Source organism: Pelobates fuscus, chromosome 1 (assembly GCF_036172605.1).
Source record: "Pelobates fuscus isolate aPelFus1 chromosome 1, aPelFus1.pri, whole genome shotgun sequence".
In the NCBI taxonomy this organism is placed as follows: Eukaryota; Metazoa; Chordata; class Amphibia; order Anura; family Pelobatidae; genus Pelobates; species Pelobates fuscus.
In genome coordinates this window covers 78,289,252-78,312,721 of record NC_086317.1, presented here as the reverse complement: position 1 = coordinate 78,312,721, position 23,470 = coordinate 78,289,252, and the positions used below count along the sequence as shown (strand labels likewise).

General features: G+C 43.7%; 1 protein-coding gene across 1 annotated transcript in view; it reads right to left on the bottom strand.

The window, feature by feature from the left end:
- Window positions 1-7,254, bottom strand: part of COL26A1 (collagen type XXVI alpha 1 chain) — a 374,102-nt gene extending 366,848 nt beyond the window's left edge. The window contains exon 1 of the mRNA XM_063444114.1: window positions 6,975-7,254. Coding sequence (XP_063300184.1) covers window positions 6,975-7,126 — 152 coding nt within the window. The 5' untranslated portion in view covers window positions 7,127-7,254. The remainder of the gene's footprint in view (window positions 1-6,974) is intronic.
- Between the last annotated feature and the right edge of the window lie 16,216 nt (window positions 7,255-23,470).

Here is a 23,470-nt window from a genome sequence, read left to right as displayed (position 1 = left end):
GTTTTTTGTCAACATTGGGGGCTTATTCTCAAAGTCTAATATTTTTGCTTTGCTAACAATCATTTATTGAACATCTGTGCATTTCCCGAGTTATAGCCCCATTCATTCCAAAGGACTCATATAGCGACCTCACCCTTGTCAGAGTCCATCACGAACATGTACTGAGTTTAATATTAAATATATTGTTAATGTACCCGAGTTACGAGGGAGAAAACTGGTGATGGAGCCAGAGATTTAGTAGTTATTTTACAAGACAGGGCAGTACTGTGAGATGAAAATGAATGTTATGCAGATTGAGCTGGTGAGGTTTAGTGATGTACCGAACGGTTCACTGGCGAATAGTTCCTGGCAAACATAGCGTGTTCGCGTTCGCCACCGCGGGCGAACACATGCGCGGTTCGATTCGCCCCCTATTCATCATCATTGACTAAACTTTGACCCTGTGCCTCACAGTCAGCAGACACATTCCAGCCAATCAGCAGCAGACCCTCCCTTCCAGACCCTCCCACCTCCTGTACAGCATCCATTTTAGATTCATTCTGAAGCTGCATTCTTAGACAGAGGAGGGAAAGTTTAGCTGCTGCTCGTTTGATAGGGAAATGTCTAGCTAGGCTAGTGTATTCAGTGTCCACTACAGTCCTGAAGGACTCATCTGATCTCTGCTGTAAGGACAGCACCCCAAAAAGCCCTTTTTAGGGCTAGAACATCCGTCTGCTTTTTTTTTGTGTGTGTAATCTAATTGCACTTGCCCAGTGCCACCACTCATATCTGGTGTCACAATAGCTCGCATTTAAAAACAAAACATTTTTTTTCACTGTAATAGATTGAATAGCAGTTAGTTGTCTTCAAGCGGGTGTGTCAGGCCTACAGCGTGTACTCTGCCAACTTCTGCCAGTGCACACTGCCACTCATATCTGGTCTCACAGTAGCTTGCACGCATAGTACCACTAATCCAAAAAGAAAATGACAGGCAGAGGCAGGCCACCCCGCAGGGGCCGTCGTAGTGCTGTGATTCCCTTTTGCCCTAGAATAATGCTCAGTTTTCAGAGGCCACGTACCCTGAACTTGAAAAGTTCTGAGGACATAGTTGACTGGCTAACACAGGACACCCAATCTTCTACAGCTTCCGCTCGGAACCTTGAAGCACCATCCTCCTCCAGCTTAGCTTCGGGCACCTCTCAAGATACCACTCACCCGCCTGCCCCCACCACCAACACTAGCACCACAGCCGCTTCACTTGGTATGTCAGAGGAGTTATTTACACATCCGTTTGAAGAAATGAGTGATGCGCAACCATTATTGCCAGAGGATGTAGATAACAGGGATATGTCTCAGTCAGGCAGCATTACACACATGGACGTACGGTGTGATGATGATGATGTTGTACCCGCTGCTGCTTCCTTTGCTCAGTTGTCAGATACAAGCGATGCGGTTGATGATGACGATGCGTCCATGGATGTCACGTGGGTGCCCACTCGGCAAGAAGAAGAACAGGGCGAAAGTTCAGATTGGGAGACAGAGAGGAGGAGGAGGAGACGAGTTGGAAGCAGGGGGAGGTCGTCGCAAGGAGCTAGTGGCACAGTCAGACAGCATGCATCGGCACCCGGGGTCAGCCCGACAGCACACCAAACCGACAGCATGCTGTGTCCACCACCAGAATGCCGTCATTGCAGAGCTCAGCAGTGTGGCATTTTTTTTTGTGTGTCTGCCTCTGACAACAGCGATGCCATTTGCAACCTGTGCCAAAAGAAACTGGGTCGTGGGAAGTCCAACACCCACCTAGGTACAACTGCTTTGCGTAGGCACATGATCGCACATAACAAACGCCTATGGGATCAACACATGAGTACAAGCAGCACACAAACTCAAAGCCGCCATCCTCCTCCTGGTCCAGCATCTTCAGCCACGTCAACCACTGCTGTCCTCCTTGCCCCCTCTCAACCATCCGCCACTCCGTCTCTCGCCTTGAGCAGTTCCCGCTCATCTGCCCACAGTCATGTGTCTGTCAAGGACATGTTTGAGCGTAAGAAGCCAATGTCAGAAAGTCACCCCCTTGCCCAGCGTCTGACAGCTGGCTTGTCTGAACTATTAGCCCACCAGCTTTTACCATACAAGCTGGTGGAGTCTGAGGCGTTCAAAAAATTTGTGGCTATTGGGATACCGCAGTGGAAGGTACCCGGACAAAATTTATTTTCACAAAAGGCAATCCCCAACCTGTACTCGATTGTGCAAAAGGAAGTAATGGCATGTCTGGCACACAGTGTTGGGGCAAGGGTCCATCTGACCACTGATACCTGGTCTGCAAAGCATGGTCAGGGCAGGTATATCACCTACACTGCGCATTGGGTAAACCTGCTGATGGCTGCCAAGCATGGAATGCGTGGCTCTGCAGAGGAGTTGGTGACACCGCCACGACTTGCAGGCAGGCCTGCTGCCACCTCCTCTACTCCTCCTACTCCATCCTCTTCCATAACCTCCTCGGCTGAGTCCTCTTCTGCTGCTGCGTCTTGCTCCACATCAACTGCACCCCCCCCAGCTCCCCAGGTACTATTCCACATCCCGGATACGGCAGTGTCACGCCATCTTGGGTTTGACTTGCTTGAAAGCAGAGAGTCACACCGGACAAGCACTCCTGTCCGCCCTGAACGCACAGGTGGAAAAGTGGCTGACTCCGCAGCAACTGGATATCGGCAAAGTGGTTTGTGAACAAATTTTTGGCGGCATTGAATTTGGGCAAGTTGACACATGTGCCGTGCATGGCACATGTGTGTAATCTGATCGTACAACGCTTTGTGCATAAGTACACAGGCTTACAGGACGTCCTGAAGCAGGCCAGGAAGGTGTGTGGCCATTTCAGGCGTTCCTACACGGCCATTGTGCACTTTGCAGATATCCAGCGGCGAAACAACATGCCAGTGAGTCGCTCGATTTGCGACAGCCCGACACGTTGGAATTCAACACTCCTAATGTTCGATCGCCTGCTCCAACAAGAAAAAGACGTTAATGAATATTTGTATAACCGGGGTGCTAGGACAGCCTCTGGGGAGCTAGGAATTTTTTTGCCACGTTACTAGACGCTCATGCACAATGCCTGTAGGATCAGCAATTGTCCGAATTCTGCAACTCCAAAACGCCACATACTGACATATCACAAAACAAACTAAATTGGTAATGGATAAATCATTTGTTTCAATTTTTTGTTCCATTCCCCATTTTCTGGCACTGTCCATTATGCAGGAAAAAAGGGGAATAGAAAGGAGTAGAATCTGACAAGACTCCTGACTAGGGCTCCATTTCCTGTCCGATCAGCAGGATTGATGGTTGGAGGGCAGCCACAAAATGTTTATTTTATTCATAGATCACGTGAGAAGTGACCTAAAGAGGGAAAAGAGTAGGAGGAGTAAAATAGCTATATTTCCAAGCAAGACTCTTTCAGACTTTTTTGCATAGCTATTGACGGAGACAGACCAGCAGTGACTGTGTCTTTTACCATTGCTGTGTCTGTGTGGGAGTGGGAGCCTAATATTGTGTAGTCACTAGGCTAGGCAAGATTTTACCCATTTTTGCATTGCTCAACACTAATAAATGCAATTTTAGGACAGTTTCGTTAACATCAATCGGTTTTCCCAAACTATCACATGGCCGATATTAACCAGAAATTAACGTGTATGAAACTCAATTTGACCGAACCAAAACGTTTTTTCAGACACAAATCTATTATTTAATAAAAGGAGAATGATTGTCTTTACTGCTCATTTAAAACATAATTAAGTTTCTAGATCAATAGTATTTTTGTTTTTGTTGAGGTAAAATACATCTTAAATGTGTATCTTGGGCCTGTGGGTTTACCGATCATTGGAGAGTCCCATGGGTGTCCTGAAATATTTTTAAGCCTTAATCCCTTACCTCTCCAAATGTATTTAGTATTTGTAAAAAGGGCGATATGTGTAGTTACCATGGGAATGTGGACATGAAATTATACGACACATGTAAAAAGTTTGTAAACTTTCTACGAGTAGTCTACGAGTAAATCTGAAGACTACTTCCACATACATCTGGTAATCTTGAACCTCCCTATTTTTTATATTTTGATTGATCTAATATTCTAATGTATTTATAGAATAGGTGACATAGACAATATAAACCTATGCTTATCCTCTTCGTAGCAGATGCTGTCAGGACTGCCTTAATTGTATACGTCTAACACGTGAAGGTAAGGGGTTAACTATTGATAACTATCCAAACCTGAATTAGACTGAGATTGGAGATAAAGCCGGTGATACACACTTCATAGGTGATAGCATGCAATTCAGCATTTTACCATTGTATTGTTTTAACAGCACACGGTCCAATATGCAGAAAGAACCGCTAGACATAACGGCCTTTTTGCATAGCAGTGTTTAGTGGTTCATTCTTATTATTTGCAGCTAGCTACTGACTTTCTTTTAGGACCAAACACATGCCATAGAGTCATAAGAAACTGAGTTTGCATAGCCCCTGGTCTTTAGATGGCTAAATAAAATTAACAGGCAATCATAAATTCTGATTGCAAGTATTAACACTGTCTGAAAGCCAAAAGTCCATCTCAACATGTCCACATAGTTGAGTTTCCACAGAAGACATTGTGTATTTGCTAAGGTAATTTTACCTCTTGATAAACAGTACTGTTTATCCTTTGTTTAAATACTGCTCACATCCTTAGTGACTTTATAAGGAACACATGCTTACACTTGAAGCCACTGCAGATGAGATGTTCCAGCAGCAAAGTTCCAAGAGTTCTAGCGGTTATAGAATACAATTCACACATTAGACGTGTAGAGAAAATAACTTTAGTACCAGTTCATTTTTATCTAGTATAAATAAATAAGAGAATGATTATGAACCGTTTAGAAAATCATATACAAAGCTAAAACAAAAACATTTCTATTTTATAGGTTTGTCTCCACTGGCCATATTTGCTATTTTCGCTAAGTTTTTCTATTGGAAGAAACACTTCAACTACCATCACCACTGCAGCATGTAGAGTCTCCTAGCAACCCCCTTGTAAGTAGTCAAACCATTTAAAATGCCTGAATTCTTACATGGGTTCTGCCAGGCACTGTGACCCCCCTTCCACTACCTCAGCTAAGCACCTCAGGAGCTTCCGGCTCTCTAGCTGAGGTAGCAGAGGCGGAGAGCAGCACCCCGCATAAATTAGGCTGTGACCTAAAACAGTTTGACTACTTACTTTGGGGACTGAAGCCCCGGATACAGGACTCTTTAGCAACTAATCTTTACAGTTGGTGGACGGGGGCAGGAGGATAATGGTGTTTTTAAATACAGATTATTTTTAATTAAACATCATGGTTAGAGAGGCCCGGGACATGACATATCTCCATATCTCTGTTAGAAAAGTGCTCATTGAGTATTCCTTTGGGCTCAAGGCCCAGGTATTTCTGGAACCTAGCAACGCCCGTGACCTAACATTTACCCTAACATTTGCTTTTACATACAGTATGTTACAACAACATTACATATGACATAGAATTACTGCATAGCATCACTGTATCAATGCCTAGTGTCACTGAACTCTCAAGTGAAAACAGTGATTGAAAAAAAAAAGAAATATTCCAAAGACATTTATGTGCATTCCAGACCAACACTGCCCTCTACTGGGCATTCTATATAGATCAAACACTTGAAATGTATCTGCAAAAGTTATCAGTTCAATCTTGCTAATTATAATCAAGTCCAGCTATATAAGTGTAATTAAATTAGAACCAATGAATATGCTAATCCATAATTAGAAATGATCGCTGTAAGTGGTATTTTTTTTTTTTTAAATCTCTAAAATCAGCACACAGCATAACCATTAGTAACTAATTAAAATCTATGTACATCAATCATGAGATACAATTTAATTCTAGGTGGGGATTGGTTAAATTAAGCCAATTCCACCATTTGCTTGCTCAGTCTCTCATTCTCAGCAGGATTTTACAGTAATCCCCTATTCCTTCATTGAGCCTTAAAAGTGAATAATATGTAGCTAAGAATATTTTATAAATAAATAATTAATATATTTAATAGAAGCATCATGATGCATTTTATTGTTCTATATGGTAATAAACCAGAACATATTTTTTAATGCATTTCATTGTTATTTATTGATAATGATATTAATATTGATATTCTAATAGATTTCAGCTTGGACGTACACTTACATAATGTCAAGTGACACTATGACCTAACTCGGAGTGCGTAATCACAGCATCCTGGGCAAGTCTTGGATTTCAGAAAGTTCAGTGCAAAACAAATTTAAAATATTCCCAAGTCAAGCAATGAGCAACTTAGAGCCAGTGGCATTCACATGAGCTGCATCCGTGTGACAAGTCCTTAACATCAATGAGTACATTCTGCTAACTTCTTTTAGCCATCACTTCCAAACTCCCCCTGCCACCTCTTGCCTCAAATCCCCATTATATCCTTTAGATTGTAAGCTTACAGGTTATCTATAAAAGTGCTCCAATGGCTAGATCTCAGCTTACGGTACGGTATGAATTTGTCTATGTATATTGTATGTTCTAACGGAATTGTACAGTGCTGCAGAATATATCAGCAATAAATAAATAAATGCTCAACTGGGAAGCTGGGAGATGCTTGATAAATAGTAATTGCACAGGACTCCAACTCCCAACTACAACTATGTTATGATCCAGTGTCAGATATAAGTTACCACATTCAATGAGAAAACACATTTGGAACAATAGGTCTTGTTAATTTTTTAAACGCTGTTTGTTACACAAAATACAGTAGAATAGACACATTAATATATTTTTAAATAAAACAATTAAACAACAGTTTTAGTTTTTTGTGTTTTTAATTTTTGTTTGTACTTTGAATTTTATTTAGACTGTGATTTATACTTTAGGTTTATTATCGATTAGCTACCATATTGAATTATAATAAATGCATGTTTTGGTAATGGCTTTACTCACCGACGGTTTTGAAAGCTGTTGGCGGCAGACGCTGCATTCTGATCAGGATAATTGTGTTGCAGACTGGATGCTGGGAATTGGTACATGAATCCAGTCCCATAGGAAAATCCAAAAAAATTGAAGGACCATAACAGGACAAGGGGGTTTTTCATTTTCTTTAAGAAATTAACGGATACAGGATTTGGTTGCAGAAATCAAAAGCCTTTGTAATTTACAAATCCAGAAGATATGAGTCCAAATGTCTTGCACAGCTCAACTAAGCACACAGAACCACACAGCTGAAGACATTCTGTGCTCTAAAGCCTTTTAAATTTTGTGAGGTTTGTTCCAGTCATTGAAAAGGGGGCTGTGACAAGTTAGGAACCATACACATTACCAGCACCATCTGGTGGAAACTTTACTAAATTCATTGTTCACTAAGAAGACAGAAATATCAAAGACCACTGAATGAAGCAAAACAGGCAGACTGATAGAATTGGGTGGTTGGATAGAAGGATGCATAAAGAGATTTGCAAACAGGCATATGGATGGATAAACAAAGATAGAAGTAGATGTGCAAACGTATGTTTATATAGATAGACAGTTATAAGCGCGCGAGGGTCATGTGAGTCCCCTGTACTGATTTTAGACAAAATGAATCAGTGGTAGAAATTACAGAACTTTGCTGTACGACTGGTATCAACAGCCTTTACTCAGACAGTCAGAGTTGACAGTCAGAGTTGACATTCATTCCTATAGAGCCGAAGAGCTATTATTGTAAAGCAGGGTACAACCTGCTTTAACATTGAGCATGCTCCGAATTGGGATGTAATATTTTGCTTCTATTACACACAAAAACAAGTCATATGAATAAAAAATCGTTAATAGCACTTTGAAAAATAAGGTTTTATGTTTTAAAGTAAAATATTTTTAAAACTTGGCAGATCGAGCCTAAACCTTTTAGTTTTTCAATATAGAAGAAAAAAAGAAAGAATGAGAACTTTGAGAACAGACAAAATCTTAGAGAGACTCAATAGCTTGCCCTTCGGTAAATCCCTGCTCAGGTATCAAAATAATTTTTGCTCACTTGTGCCATTACAGATGGAACATATCTGAAGCCTATCAGACGGTTCCCACTCGTACGGGCAGTCCAGATCCGAAATGCCAGCAAGTTCTCTCTGCACGAGAGATACAGCAACCCCAGACGATCGTTTCAACCTTGTTAGGTATCATCAGTGAGGCATAGCCAATATCCCTCTAGACACCGTGAGCAAGGGGTCCACGTCTGGATTGCCCTTTAAACTTAAGGAGAGACAAAGAAGTAGCAAGAGGTGAGCACGGACAACAGCTCAATTAGCCTGCCCTTCGGTGGGTCCCAGATCTCAAGCTAGTTTTAGCTCAACTTGTGCCATTACAGAGAGAACATATCTGAAGCATATCAGACTGGTCTTATCCGTACGTGTTTCAATATACCACAATGTACTGTGTAGTAAATAAATGCGAGAAATATGTATTCTATTCTCTATCTGTAATACAATAGAGATTGCTTACTGTAGAAAAAGATCTGTGAAAGGCTGAGCTTGATGGGGGTGGGAATTTCTTCACCTTGTTAAGGGAGACTAATCACTTATTGAAGGAATGGAGATCAGATCACTTGAAATATCTTGATAGGGAAGAGTTAACACTTTGAAAGCATATATTTTTCCAAACTGTATATACCTATTAAGGATGATTACTCTAGAACATACCTGCACAACCTGGCAAAATTAAAATAGGCTAAACATCTTTGGACTGCAGATCGTTTTTTTGCGCCTCACTTTCCAAGTAAAGGTATAGTTAATGATTAAACTATTTTGCAAATAAACCGTATTCAGGGCCGTCTTTAACGCGGGGCAAACGGGGCAGCTGCCCCGGGCCCTGTCCCTGCTGGGGGGCCCAAGACAGCTGCTCCGTTTGCCCTCTGCCCGCAAACTATGGGGGCCCATCGGGTGGCCCATGCACTTAGGGCCACCCGGTGGGCCTGTGTCAGCAGGGGCCCGGTCGGGCGCTGTGGCGCTTTAATAGCGCGACCGGGCCCTTGCTTTTTGGCAGCCGACAGAAACAGGAGCCGCACGGGAGGAAGAAGCTGTTCCGGAGGGGGCCAGGCCGGGAGAGCTTAACTCCCAGCCACCCCACTGGACCCCAGGGAAGCCACCCTCCAGGAAAAGGTAAGAAACTGGAGGGTGGTTTTCAAATTTTGCATGAGTGTGTGTGTGTGTCAGTATATATGTATGTGTGTATGTGTTAGTATGTCTGTCAGTGTATCTGTATGTCTGTGTGTGTGAGTCTGTCAGTGTCTGTGTGGTTCAGTATGTGTGCATGTCTGTCAGTGTATGTGTGTGTGAGACTGCCAGTGTGTCAGTATGTCTGTCTGTGTGTATCTGTATGTCTGTCTGTCTGTGTGTATGTATGTATGCCAGAATGTCTGTATGTCTATGTGTGAGTCTGTCAGTGTCCGTGTGGTTCTGTATGTCTGTGTTTGTCAATATGTCTGTCAGTGTATGTGTGTTTCAGTATGTCCATCTGTCTATGTGCATATGTGCCGGTATGTCTGTCAGTGTATCTGTAGCAGGGCCGTTTGAAGGAATTTGGGGGCCCCAAGCAAAATAGACATGGAGGCCCCCCCCCTCCACGCCCTCCCCACCTTACGCATGCAAAGCCTACAGGAACCACAATAATTAACATACACCACCCCATAATTAATACACCCCCATAATATACACCCCCCATAATTAATCCACCCCCCATAATTAATCCACTCCCCCATAATATACACCCCCCATAATTAATCCACTCCCCCATAATTAATACACTCCCCCATAATTAATCCACTCCCCCATAATTAATCCACCCCCCATAATTAATATACACCACCCCATTATTAATACACCCCCATAATTAATATACACCCCCATAATTAATACACTCCCCCATAATTAATATACACCCCCCATAATTAATACACTCCCCCATAATTAATACACTCCCCCATAATTAATCCACCCCCCCATAATTAATATACACCACCCCATTATTAATACACCCCCATAATTAATATACACCCCCATACTTAATACACCCCCCATAATTAATATACACCCCCCATAATTAATATACCCCCCATAATTAATATACACCCCCATAATTAATATACCCCCCATAATTAATATACACCCCCATAATTAATACAACCCCCCATAATTAATACACCCCCCATAATTAATATACACCCCCATAATTAATCCACCCCATAATTAATCCACCCCCCATAATTAACATACACCACCCCATAATTAATATACACCCCCATACTTAATACACCCCCCATAATTAATATACACCCCCCATAATTAATATACCCCCCATAATTAATATACACCCCCCATAATTAATATACCCCCCATAATTAATATACACCCCCATAATTAATATACCCCCCACAATTAATATACACCCCCATAATTAATACAACCCCCCATAATTAATCCACCCCCCATAATTAATATACACCCCCATAATTAATCCACCCCATAATTAATCCACCCCCCATAATTAACATACACCACCCCATAATTAATACACCCCCATAATTAATATACACCCCCCCATAATTAATCTACCCCCATAATTAATCCACCCCCCATAATTAATACACTCCCCCATAATTAATACACTCCCCCATAATTAATATACACCCCCCATAATTAATACACTCCCCCATAATTAATACACTCCCCCATAATTAATATACACCACCCCATTATTAAAACACCCCCATAATTAATATACACCCCCCATACTTAATACACCCCCCATAATTAATATACACCCCCCCATAATTAATATACACCCCCATAATTAATATACCCCCCATAATTAATACACTCCCCCATAATTAATATACACCACCCCATTATTAATACACCCCCATAATTAATCCACCCCCCCATAATTAATATACACCACCCCATTATTAATACACCCCCATAATTAATCCACTCCCCCATAATTAATATACACCCCCCCATACTTAATATACCCCCCCATAATTAATATACACCCCCCATAATTAATATACACCCCCCATAAATAATATACACCCCCATAATTAATCCACCCCCCATAATTAATACACCCCCATAATTAATATACACCCCCCCATAATTAATACACCCCCCATAATTAATATACACCCCCCCATAATTAATACACCCCCCCATAATTAATATACACCTCCATAATTAATATACACCCCCCATAATTAATACACCCCCCCATAATTAATATACACCCCCCCATAATTAATATACACCCCCCCATAATTAATACACCCCCTTTAATTAATTAAATAACATTACATAAATTACAAAAACACATAAATTACTACTCACGTTTTGATGATGCCTTCCCTCCGAGACCGACCACTGGATCCTTGCGCTGAAGATCCGTGAAGGCGGATTGACGGCTGCGCTGCGTACGGCGTCATCACGCCGCGTCCCAAAGACTCCTCCCCCTTCTCAAAGGTGCGGCTGAGCGCAGCGTGATGATTGGGGCCGGGGGGGGCGACACATGACACGTGAAGTCATGGCACCCCCCTGGACAGTGGCACCCGGGGCGGGCCGCCCCACCTGCCCCCCTCCCCCCGCCCCCCCTTAGTACGCCACTGACGAGAAAGGAGTGCTGCAGCCGCCTGAGGCTCTCTATAGAGCGCTCAGGCGGCTGCAGCCTTATAGGAAGCACCGGCTCTGCTTGGGGCCCCAGGCCAGCTCGGGGCCCCAAGCAGTTGCTTGGTTTGCCTGTCGGGTAGCGACGGGCCTGATCTGTAGGTCTGTGTGTGTGAGTCCGTCAGTGTCTGTGTGGTTCAGTATGTCTTTGTGTATGTGTGTTTCAGTATGGCTGTCTGTGTCAGTACATCTGTCAGAATGTGTCTCTGTATTTGTATGTTGTCCATTTGTGTGTGTGTGTGTATCTGTATGTGTCAGTATCTGTATATCTGCATGTGTGTCAGTGTATCTATATGAAGTCAGTGTGTGTACCTTTGTAACTGTGTGTGTCAGTGTATCTATATGTAGTCTATGTGTATCTGTATGTTCTTGTGTGTATCTATATGCGGTCAGTGTGTATCTGCGTGTGTGTGTCAGGTAGTGTATTTATGCGTATCTATATGTAGTCAGGGGGGCCCAAGTAAATGCTTGCCCAGGGTCCAATCCAAATTAAAGATGGCCCTGACCATATTATAAAAATTACTTTGCTAAGCGGTACAAGTTTGAATACATTTTTCAGGTTTTCTTACTGTTAATGGGACGTATTACACTTCTTGTCAACAATCAGTTTATCGGACTCTGTAATCATGTTTGAAACCAATGTTTTCAAAATATCTGCCCCTCTGTGTCTCTTTGTCTCCCCCCAGCCCATGTCTGTCTTTTTTGCCCCTTCCCCAACCCCTGTCTATCTCTTTTGCCCCTTCACCAGCCCATGTCTGTCTCTTTTGCCCCTTCACAGCCCCTGTCTATCTCTTTTGCCCCTTCACAGCCCTTGTCTATCTCTTTTTGCCCCTTCACCTGTCTCTCTGTGTCTCCCCGCCCAGCCTTTCCGTGCATTTCTTTCTCCTCCAACCCCTTTTGTATTTCTATTCATCTTCTTCACAACCAATCTGTGTATCTCTTCACCCCCCCAGCACCTTGTCTAAATCTCCCCCAAGTCACTCTGTGTCTCCTTGTCTCCCCCTCCCCCTAAAGCCTACTGGGTGTCTCTCCTCACCCATGTCTGTCTCTTTTTCCCCTTCGCCAACCCCTCTGTGTCTTTGTTCCCCCAGCCCTTCTGTATGTCTCTTTCTCCCCAAGTCTCTTTAGTGTGTCTCTTTCTTCCCTTTCCAGTCCCTGTCTGTCTCTTTTGCCCCTTTCCTAATCCCTCTTTGTCACTTTGTGCACTCCCCCCCCAAGCTCCTGTTGGTCTCTTTTGCCCCTTCCCCAACCCCTCTGTGTTTCTGTGTCCATCCAGCCCCTGTCTGTCTCTTTTGACCATTTCCCACCCCATATGTGTCTCTTTGTGTCCACCCAAGCCCCTGTCTGTCTCTTTTGCCCCTTTCCCAACCCCTCTGTGTCCCCCCAGCCCCTGTCTATCTCTTTTGCCCCTTCTTTAACCCCCTCTGTGTCTCTTTGTGCCCCTCCTTAGCCCCTGTCTGTCTTTTTTACCCCCCTTGTTGTTTATCTCCCCCCTGTGCCAGTTTACCTCCCTCAGGTGTAGCGTGGCAGAGCCGTGGACTGGGGAAGAGGAGCTTCTGTAACCTCTCCCTGGTCTGACAGGAAGCAGTTCAGCAATCCCTGCATGCACTTCTGGTCAGACTGGGGAAAGTTTACAGAAGCTCCTCTACCGCAGTCTGCATGGCTGAATGGAGAATTTGGATTTAATAACATGGTTGTGGACTGGTATTACAAAAATGTTAACCCTATCGAATGAGTCTGGATTTAAAACTTCTCAAAATTTACAACAAGAAATGAATCTATCTAGGCTGGGAGAAGATCTTTTTTTGTATCAGAATTATGTTTTTTCTGTCCACATCATTGTGCTGGGTAAATCAATCTGCCCCAATTAAAAAATTAAACTCCATTCTCAATGAAGAGAAGGACTTAAGCGTATTGTCTGGATGTGTAGATGTAATTGGATCTATAAGGAGCCTGGTTATTCCCAGAACAAAGATTAGGGAAGAGATCTGTAGATATCGATTTTAAAGATCTGTATGCTGCTTTGCCAACAGTCTATTCTGTGCTCCACTGTTTAAATATAATGGAGTCTCACTTTTAAAATTGTCAGAAATGTTCTCTCAACACACTCATTTATGCTGGAGATATGTCTCAATTAATTGAGATGCAAAGGAAATTTGGTGGGATTGTCTCCAGTTAAATCAAGTTGGAATATATTATTTTTAAACAAAGTGCTCGGCTTAAACCAGACATGGACAGTTAAGATGGCTTTACTACATTTGAATCGCCCTCCTTTACCTAACAACAAAAAAAATGGTCCCTGATTCATGCCCTAAAGGGACACTATAAGATCAGCAACAGAAACATGTATTCCTGACCCTATGGTGTTAAAACCACCATCTAGCCCCCCTGGCTTCCCTTGCCTCCCTAACTATAGTAAACTCTTACATGTATTCAAGGTTGCAGCTGCTGCCTCTGCCCTGATCTGCCTGCTTGGCTATCATCAGAAGTCATGCTCTGAACCAATCACAATGCTTTCCCATAGGATTGGCTGAGACTGCCAAGGAGACAGATCAGTGGCAGAGCCAGCACAAGTCAAACACAGCCCTTGCCAATCAGCATCTCCTCATAGAGATGAATTCAATCAATGCATCTCTATGAGGAAAGTTCAGTATCTCCATGCAGAGGGTGGAAACACTGACATTGCCCCTGGAAGAACCTCAAGTAGCCATCTGAGGAGTGGCCAGTGAAGTTATCACTAGGCTGTAATGTAAACACTGCATTTTCTCCGAAGAGGCAGTGTTTACAGCAAAAAGCCTGAAGGGAATCATTATACTCATCAGAACAAATACAATACACGGTAGTTGTTCTGGTGACTATAGTGTCCCTTTAATGGCTTTTAAAATGTAAATTGCCAAGAAATGAAATCCATCTTTGTTTGAAACTTGGCCACAAATAAAGCAGGCTATTAAGTCTCAATATATGATGGAAAGAGTAATTGCTTCAGTATTGTGTGTTAATCAGAAAATATATAAGATTTTGTATAATATAGTATTATATGCTTTCTTTTGGTACTCGCCTTTTGCTGTACCCTGCTGTTTTTGCAATTTTTCTTTCTTAGATTTCCTGGTGTAGCGCTGAGTATTGTTACTCCTCCTGACACTGACATCCGATACACGTCTCTTTTGTATGTTGTTATTGTGTATTGTTGTGACCTTCATATAAATAAGATATATTTATCTTTGGTATTTTTGGATGTGAAATTTAAGAAACAAATAAAGAAGAAAATAATAATAATAATTAAAAAAAAGATCTGTAAACCAAGTACATTTCAGATGGTTAGAACTGCAACTGTCATAATTCTTAGTGAGACTTTCTGAACCAAAAGTCTTGTAAATATGTTAAACTTGTCAATTTGGTTTTAAATGTAGTTTGTCCAAATTTTTGGGTAATTGGTGATTTACAGCTCCTAAAGTCACATGGACACATCACAAAACAACACAAAACTGGCAATGGAAGAGCCATTTAGTTCCTGATTCAGAGTTTCGTCAGTGGCAACAGGATTTGGTGAGAAATTTGAGAAGAAGCTACATTTTGGGGGGATAGAGGTGACATATAAGCAGCTTAGTTTGCCAGGATGGATTGACAAGAGGTTTGACCAATTACATGTTCTGTATCTCCTGTCCAATCAAGGTGGAAAAAAAGATGATTGGTAGAAAAAAGATAATTGAGGGTTAGGGGACAGCCACTAAATTTTATTAAGACACGGAGGCTCCTATTATGCTGCACTCTTTCTTTATTTCCCTCAGCAGCAAAGAAAAAATGTGAAAATATAACCAGTACATAACATTAACAGTCTGAGAGCAGTGTCTCCTTAGCAACGGTAACAGCCAATCAGGTTCTTCTCTCCAGCATAATAGGTTCTGTCAACCAATCCTATTCCTCTTTCTTTGCTGCTCCCTCAGTTAAGTAACATCAGGTCCCCACGGTTCCTTAACTGTGGGGATCATATTTTGTATTAATTAAATTATATTCATATAGTTGTAATTCATTACTGTACCTTTAACATTATACTGATTAATATTGTCTATGTACAAAGATCTGTGGGATTTAGGTATCCCTTTAATTGATTCTCCTCATATACAGTTTACTTATATTTTATATTTTGTATGCATAACTGTTATTACATTAATGATCTCTAAGGATCCTGATTCCAACACTGCCGACCTGAGCCCAATCTTTGTTGATCGGGCGCAGGAAAGTTTGACGGAAATCTAGGATCCTGTCAGCGTTTTTTACCTTGTCAGAGCCGACCGCCATTCATTTGGTTTCCTCTAACCACATATTGGCGGATCGCGAAAATAGCATATTTTCTGTAGTTCCCCCGTCACGATTATATGACTACATTCGACGGCCAGTTAGACAACAAGCTCCTGTCTGTCAGGGTACCTGCGGTCTCTACCTCCGAAAGAGGTAGAGACTTAGCTGTTCCTCCATCCAGACGGCCTGATGGCTCCCTTTCCCACGGTCTATCCGGTCATGCAAGGCCGGCCGCGAGGGAGTGACTGCCTTTTACAGCATCTAGGCAGGAAGTTGTCATCAGGACACTCCTCCGGAACGACCTGTCACTCAATTGCTGCAGGACCAATCAGGACGCCTCGGAGGCGTGGTTACTGCTCTGAACAGGGTATTTAACAGAGCTTCTTTCATTAGCTCATTGCCCTGTCGTGGTTCTAGCTTGTTCTAGTCACTCAGTGCTTGTGTATTCTATTATCCCTTTTGGTTTTGACCCGGCTTGTTTACCTTACTCTGCTTATCTCTGTTACCCTTGATTCGGCTTGTCTCTCGCTTACCTGTCTTCTGTTACCCTCAACCTCGGCTTGTCTTTGACCATTCTATACTGTACTACTTACGTTAGTCCGGCCATTCTAAGGTCCGGTATACGTATCTGGCTACTGTTTGTACTCTGCGTGTTGGATCCCTGTCCCGATCCTGACATTACGACAGGGCCAATGGATCCTGCGAGTACAAACAGTCAGCTTGCCTCTCCTGATCCTAGGTTTGAAGCCATGGATCACAGAATGGATCAGATGGCGCTTGCGCTACAGGCTCTATTATCTCGTTGTCAGGGTACCTGTGGTCTCTACCTCCAAAAGAGGTAGAGACTTAGCTGTTCCACCATTCAGACGGTCTGATGACTCCCTTCCCTGCGGTATATCCGGTCATGCAAGGCCGGCCGCGAGGGAGTGACTGCCTTTTACACCATCTAGGCAGGAAGTCATCATCAGGACACTCCCCCGGATCGACCTGTCAGTCAATTGCTGCAGGACCAATCAGGACGTCTCGGAGGTGTGGTTACTGCTCTGAACAGGGTATTTAACAGAGCTTCCTTCATTAGCTCATTGCCCTGTCGTGGTTCTAGCTTGTTCTAGTCACTCAGTGCTTGTGTTTTCTATTATCCCTTTTGGTTTTGACCCGGCTTGTTTACCTTACTCTGCTTATCTCTGTTACCCTTGATTCGGCTTGTCTCTCGCTTACCTGTCTTCTGTTACCCTCGACCTCGGCTTGTCTTTGACCATTCTATACTGTACTACTTACGTTAGTCCGGCCATTCTAAGGTCCGGTATACGTATCTGGCTACTGTTTGTACTCTGCGTGTTGGATCCCTGTCCCGATCCTGACATTACGACAGGGCCAATGGATCCTGCAAGTACAAACAGTCAGCTGGCTGCTCCTGATCCTAGGTTTGAAGCCATGGATTACAGAATGGATCAGATGGCGCTTGCGCTACAGGCTCTATTAGCTGGTGCCAATAACCCACCAGAGGAGATACGTAATACCCCTGTTTCTCCTGTCGGTTCAGGTCTAGAGGTAGCCACAGTGGGTGCTTCTTCTCACATTACCCCCCCAGTACGCTATGGTGGGGCTCCTGAGAAGTGTTGTGGTTTTTTAAACCAAATTAGTATCCACTTTGAATTGCAACCTCGCTCTTATCCTACAGATAGGGCAAAAGTAGGATTTATTATCACCCTACTCATTGAGAAAGCTCTGAGATGGGCCAACCTATGGGAGAACGATAATCCATTAGTTTATAACTATAACGCATTTGTAGCTGCTTTTAGAAGAACATTTGACCCTCCAGGTAGAAAGGTTAATGCAGCCAGATTACTGTTGCGCCTGAGACAGGAGAACCAAACACTGGTGGATTATGCACTAGAGTTCAGGTCTCTGGCGGCAGAAATCAAGTGGAATGAGCAGGCGTATATGGATGTATTTTTGAATGGCCTATCTGATGTAATCCTTGATGAGGTTGCTACCAGAGAACTCCCTGAGAATTTAGAGGATTTAATTTCATTCATCTCTCGTATAGATGAACGTCTAAGAGAGAGACAGAACACTCGAGAGAGGAACCAGAGACCTTCTTTTAGGTTAGCTCCCGCTGTTCCAAGTCCTGACTCCACGATATCTTTGCTTACTGAACCTATGCAGATAGGGTATACCCGCCTCTCTGAGGAGGAAAGACAGCACAGGAGAAGAGAGGGTTTGTGTATGTATTGTGGAGCCAAGGGTCATTTACTCTCGAACTGTTCTAACCGCCCGGGAAACGCTCGCACCTAAGTCTCTCTAGAGGACAGGCCTTGGGTGTTTCTATTTTGTCCTCTACTCCTGATTATAAAGATCACAGGCTTCTGCTACCAGTTTCCTTAACTTGGGGGAAGGAAGTAGTAAAGGCTATGGCATTGATAGATTCCGGTGCTGCTGAGAATTTTATCGACCAAGCCTTTGCTAGTAAGAACAATTTCCCATCCCAGCTAAGGGAGACACCTTTGGCCGTTGAGGCCATAGATGGTAGACCACTACTAGACCCTGTTATCTTTCGTGAGACCATACCCATTAATTTAAATGTTGGTATCCTACACGTGGAGAATTTATCTCTTCTGCTCATTTCGTCTCCTTCCGTTCCCATAGTTCTGGGGTACCCATGGTTGAAAAAACATAACCCTATTATCGATTGGGAGTTAGGAGAGATACTCTCGTGGGGCCAGGGCTGCCAGGATCGGTGTTTGTGCAAGGTTTCTCCATTAGCTAATATTAACATACCGGAGAATCCTACTCAGTCCACTGAAAGACAAATACCAGACCTTTACCTAGACTTAAGGGCAGTGTTTGACAAGAAGAATGCCGATTCTTTACCTCCACACAGGTCATTTGACTGTAAGATTAAGCTTCTACCCGGCACTATGCCTCCGAGGGGCCATGTATATCCTTTGTCTGTTCAGGAAAACTCGGTTCTAGAGGAGTATATTCGGGAGAATTTAGAAAAGGGATTCATCAGGAGGTCTTCTTCTCCGGCCGGGGCTGGGTTCTTTTTCATTAAGAAGAAGGATGGCACGCTGAGACCTTGTATCGATTACCGAGGCTTGAATAAAATAACTGTCAGAAATGCCTATCCTATCCCACTGATTACCGAGTTATTTGATCGTCTTAAGGGCTCCAAAATCTTCACCAAGTTAGATCTCAGAGGGGCTTACAATTTGGTGAGAATCCAGCAAGGTCACGAGTGGATGACGGCATTCAATACCCGGTATGGCCATTACGAATACACTGTGATGCCATTTGGACTATGCAATGCTCCTGCAGTATTTCAAGATTTGATTAATGAGGTACTTAGGGAGTTTCAGCATGATTGTGTTATCGTTTACCTGGACGACATACTAATACACTCTAAGGAGATTGAGACTCACCATAGACAGGTCAGAAAGGTATTACACAAGCTGCTGCAACATGGTCTATATTGCAAATTGGAGAAGTGCAGTTTTGATCAGTCTCAGGTAGACTTTCTTGGATACGTGATTTCTGGGGAAGGTTTTAAAATGGATCCTGTAAAACTTCAATCTATTTTAGACTGGCCCTTGCCCAAAGGACTCAAGGCTATCCAAAGGTTTATTGGTTTTTCCAACTACTATAGGCGCTTCATTAAAGGATACTCCTCTATCATTGCGCCTATTACCAATATGACCAAACAAGGGGCTGATACTAAGTTCTGGTCTAAGGAGGCTCTGGGTGCTTTCAAGACTCTCAAGGAACTTTTTGCCTCGGCTCCCATTCTAGTCCATCCTGATACGACTCTGCCTTTCTTGCTCGAGGTCGATGCCTCTGAGACAGCAGTTGGGGCTGTTCTGTCTCAAAGGTTAGGGGTGGATAAACCGTTACACCCTTGTGGTTTCTTCTCTAAGAAATTTTCTGGGCCTGAGAGCAGATATGACATCGGGGAAAGGGAACTGTTAGCAGTCATTAAAGCCTTAAAGGAGTGGAGACATTTGTTGGAGGGGACCCTACACCCTATTACGATTTTGACGGACCACAAAAACGTGTCCTATATTGGGGAGGCTAAGCGCTTATCCTCTAGACAAGCTCGTTGGTCCTTATTCCTGACTCACTTCAATTATGTACTGACTTACAGACCTGGTTCTAAAAACTCTAAAGCCGATGCATTATCTCGCCAATATGAACCTTCTACTGTACCTGAACCAGTTCTTTCTTCTATAGTTCCGAAATGCAATATCATTGCTAATACGAATCTCAGGATTCATTCTCCATTATTGGCCGAGATCATTAAGTTGCAACATCTAGCACCTAAACAGACTCCTGCGGGCCGTCATTTCGTTCCTCCTGCTCTTCAACTGGAACTTTTACAGTGTTTACATAATAGCAAGATGGCGGGACATCCTGGTATTCGCAAGACTTACGCGTTGATCTCTAAGGACTTCTGGTGGCCTGCTTTACGGAGGGATGTTGAGGAGTTCATCGCTGCATGTGAAGTTTGTACTAAAACCAAACAACCCCATACGCTTCCATGTGGACTCCTGCAACCCTTGGAGGTTCCAGAGAAACCATGGTCCTGTTTGGCCATGGACTTTATTGTCGATCTACCTATCTCTAAAAGACAGACTGTTATCCTCACCGTGGTTGACAGGTTTACTAGGATGGCACACTTCATTCCCCTGCCTAAACTTCCGTCTTCTCCCGAATTGGCAGAAATATTCGCCAAGGAGATTTTTCGCCTACATGGGATACCCTCTCAAATTGTATCGGACAGAGGCTCCCAATTTGTTTCCCGCTTTTGGAGGTCCTTCTGCTCTCAACTTGGTATTAAATTAAACTTTTCTTCTGCCTATCATCCTCAGTCTAACGGAGCTGCTGAACGTACCAACCAGAAAATTGAACAATATTTACGATGCTTTGTTTCTGAACACCAGGATGATTGGGTCGGTTTGATTCCTTGGGCGGAGTTTGCACACAACAATCTCGTTTGCGATTCTACTCATTCAAGCCCCTTCTTCATGAATTATGGTTTTCATCCGTCTATTCTTCCTTCGGATTCTCCTTCCCAGGGGGTGCCGTCGGTTGATGTTCATGTTGCCAATTTGAGGAAGTTGTGGGATCAAACTCGACAAATCCTTGTGCACAACTCTATGTTGGTCAAGAAACACGCTGATAAACGTAGAAGGGCGGCTCCGGTCTTTGTTCCAGGTGATAGGGTATGGCTGAGCACGAGGAACATCCGTTTAAAAGTGCCCTCCATGAAGTTCGCTCCTCGGTATATTGGACCCTACAGGGTGCTGACCCGTATCAATCCGGTTGCGTATCGTTTAGCTCTTCCTAATACCTTACGCATTCCGAACTCGTTTCACGTTTCATTGCTGAAACCACTCATATGTAACAGATTTTCCTCCACAATAGCCCCTCCTCGCTCCGTTCAGGTGGAGGGTCAGGAGGAGTATGAGGTCAACTCTATTATTGATTCTCGAATCTCCCGGGGGAGAGTACAATATCTGGTTGATTGGAAGGGATATGGTCCTGAGGAGAGGAGTTGGGTACCTCAGGAGGATGTTCATGCTCCCCGTCTCCGCAGGGCGTATCACTCTCGCTTCCCATCTCGTCCCGGTTCATTCCGCCCGGTGGGCGTATCTGAGAGGGGGGGTACTGTCAGGGTACCTGTGGTCTCTACCTCCAAAAGAGGTAGAGACTTAGCTGTTCCACCATTCAGACGGTCTGATGACTCCCTTCCCTGCGGTATATCCGGTCATGCAAGGCCGGCCGCGAGGGAGTGACTGCCTTTTACACCATCTAGGCAGGAAGTCATCATCAGGACACTCCCCCGGATCGACCTGTCAGTCAATTGCTGCAGGACCAATCAGGACGTCTCGGAGGTGTGGTTACTGCTCTGAACAGGGTATTTAACAGAGCTTCCTTCATTAGCTCATTGCCCTGTCGTGGTTCTAGCTTGTTCTAGTCACTCAGTGCTTGTGTTTTCTATTATCCCTTTTGGTTTTGACCCGGCTTGTTTACCTTACTCTGCTTATCTCTGTTACCCTTGATTCGGCTTGTCTCTCGCTTACCTGTCTTCTGTTACCCTCGACCTCGGCTTGTCTTTGACCATTCTATACTGTACTACTTACGTTAGTCCGGCCATTCTAAGGTCCGGTATACGTATCTGGCTACTGTTTGTACTCTGCGTGTTGGATCCCTGTCCCGATCCTGACACTCGTGCCAATAACCCACCAGAGGAGATACGTAATACCCCTGTTTCTCCTGTCGGTTCAGGTCTAGAGGTAGCTACAGTGGGTGCTTCTTCTCGCATTACCCCCCCCAGTACGCTATGGTGGGGCTCCTGAGAAGTGTCGTGGTTTCTTAAACCAAATTAGTATCCATTTTGAATTGCAACCTCGCTCTTATCCTACAGATAGGGCAAAGGTAGGATTTATTATCACCCTACTTATTGAGAAAGCTCTGAGAAGGGCCAACCCATTATGGGAGAACGATAACCCATTAGTTTATAACTATAACGCCTTTGTAGCTGCTTTTAGAAGAACATTTGACCCTCCAGGTAGAAAAGTTAATGCAGCCAGATTACTGTTGCGTCTGAGACAGGAGAACCAAACGCTGGTGGATTATGCACTAGAGTTCAGGTCTCTGGCGTCAGAGGTCAAGTGGAATGAGCAGGCGTATATGGATGTATTTTTGAATGGCTTATCTGAAGTAATCCTTGATGAGGTTGCTACCAGAGAACTCCCTGAGAATTTAGAGGATTCAATTTCGTTCATCTCTCGTATAGATGAACGTTTAAGAGAGAGACAGAACACTCGAGAGAGGAACCGGAGACCTTCTTTTAGGTTAGCCTCCGCTTTTCCAAGTCCTGACTCCACGGTATCTTTGCTTCCTAAACCTATGCAGATAGGGTATACCCGCCTCTCTGAGGAGGAAAGACAGTACAGGAGAAGCGAGGGTTTGTGTATGTATTGTGGAGTTAAGGGTCATTTACTCTCGAACTGTTCTAACCGCCCGGGAAACGCTCACACCTAAGTCTCTCTAGAGGACAGGCCTTGGGTGTTTCTATTTTGTCCTCTACTCCTAATTATAAAGATCACAGGCTTCTGCTACCAGTTTCCTTAACTTGCGGGAGGGAAGTAGTAAGGGCTATGGCTTTGATAGATTCCGGTGCTGCTGAGAATTTTATCGACCAAGCCTTTGCTAGTAAAAACAATTTCCCATCCCAGCTAAGGGAGACACCCTTGGCCGTTGAGGCCATAGATGGTAGACCACTACTAGACCCTGTTATCTTTCGTGAGACCATACCCATTGAGTTAAATGTTGGTATCCTACACGTGGAGAATTTATCTCTTCTGCTCATTTCGTCTCCTTCCGTTCCCATAGTTCTGGGGTACCCATGGTTGAAAGAACATAACCCTATTATTGAGTGGGAGTTAGGGG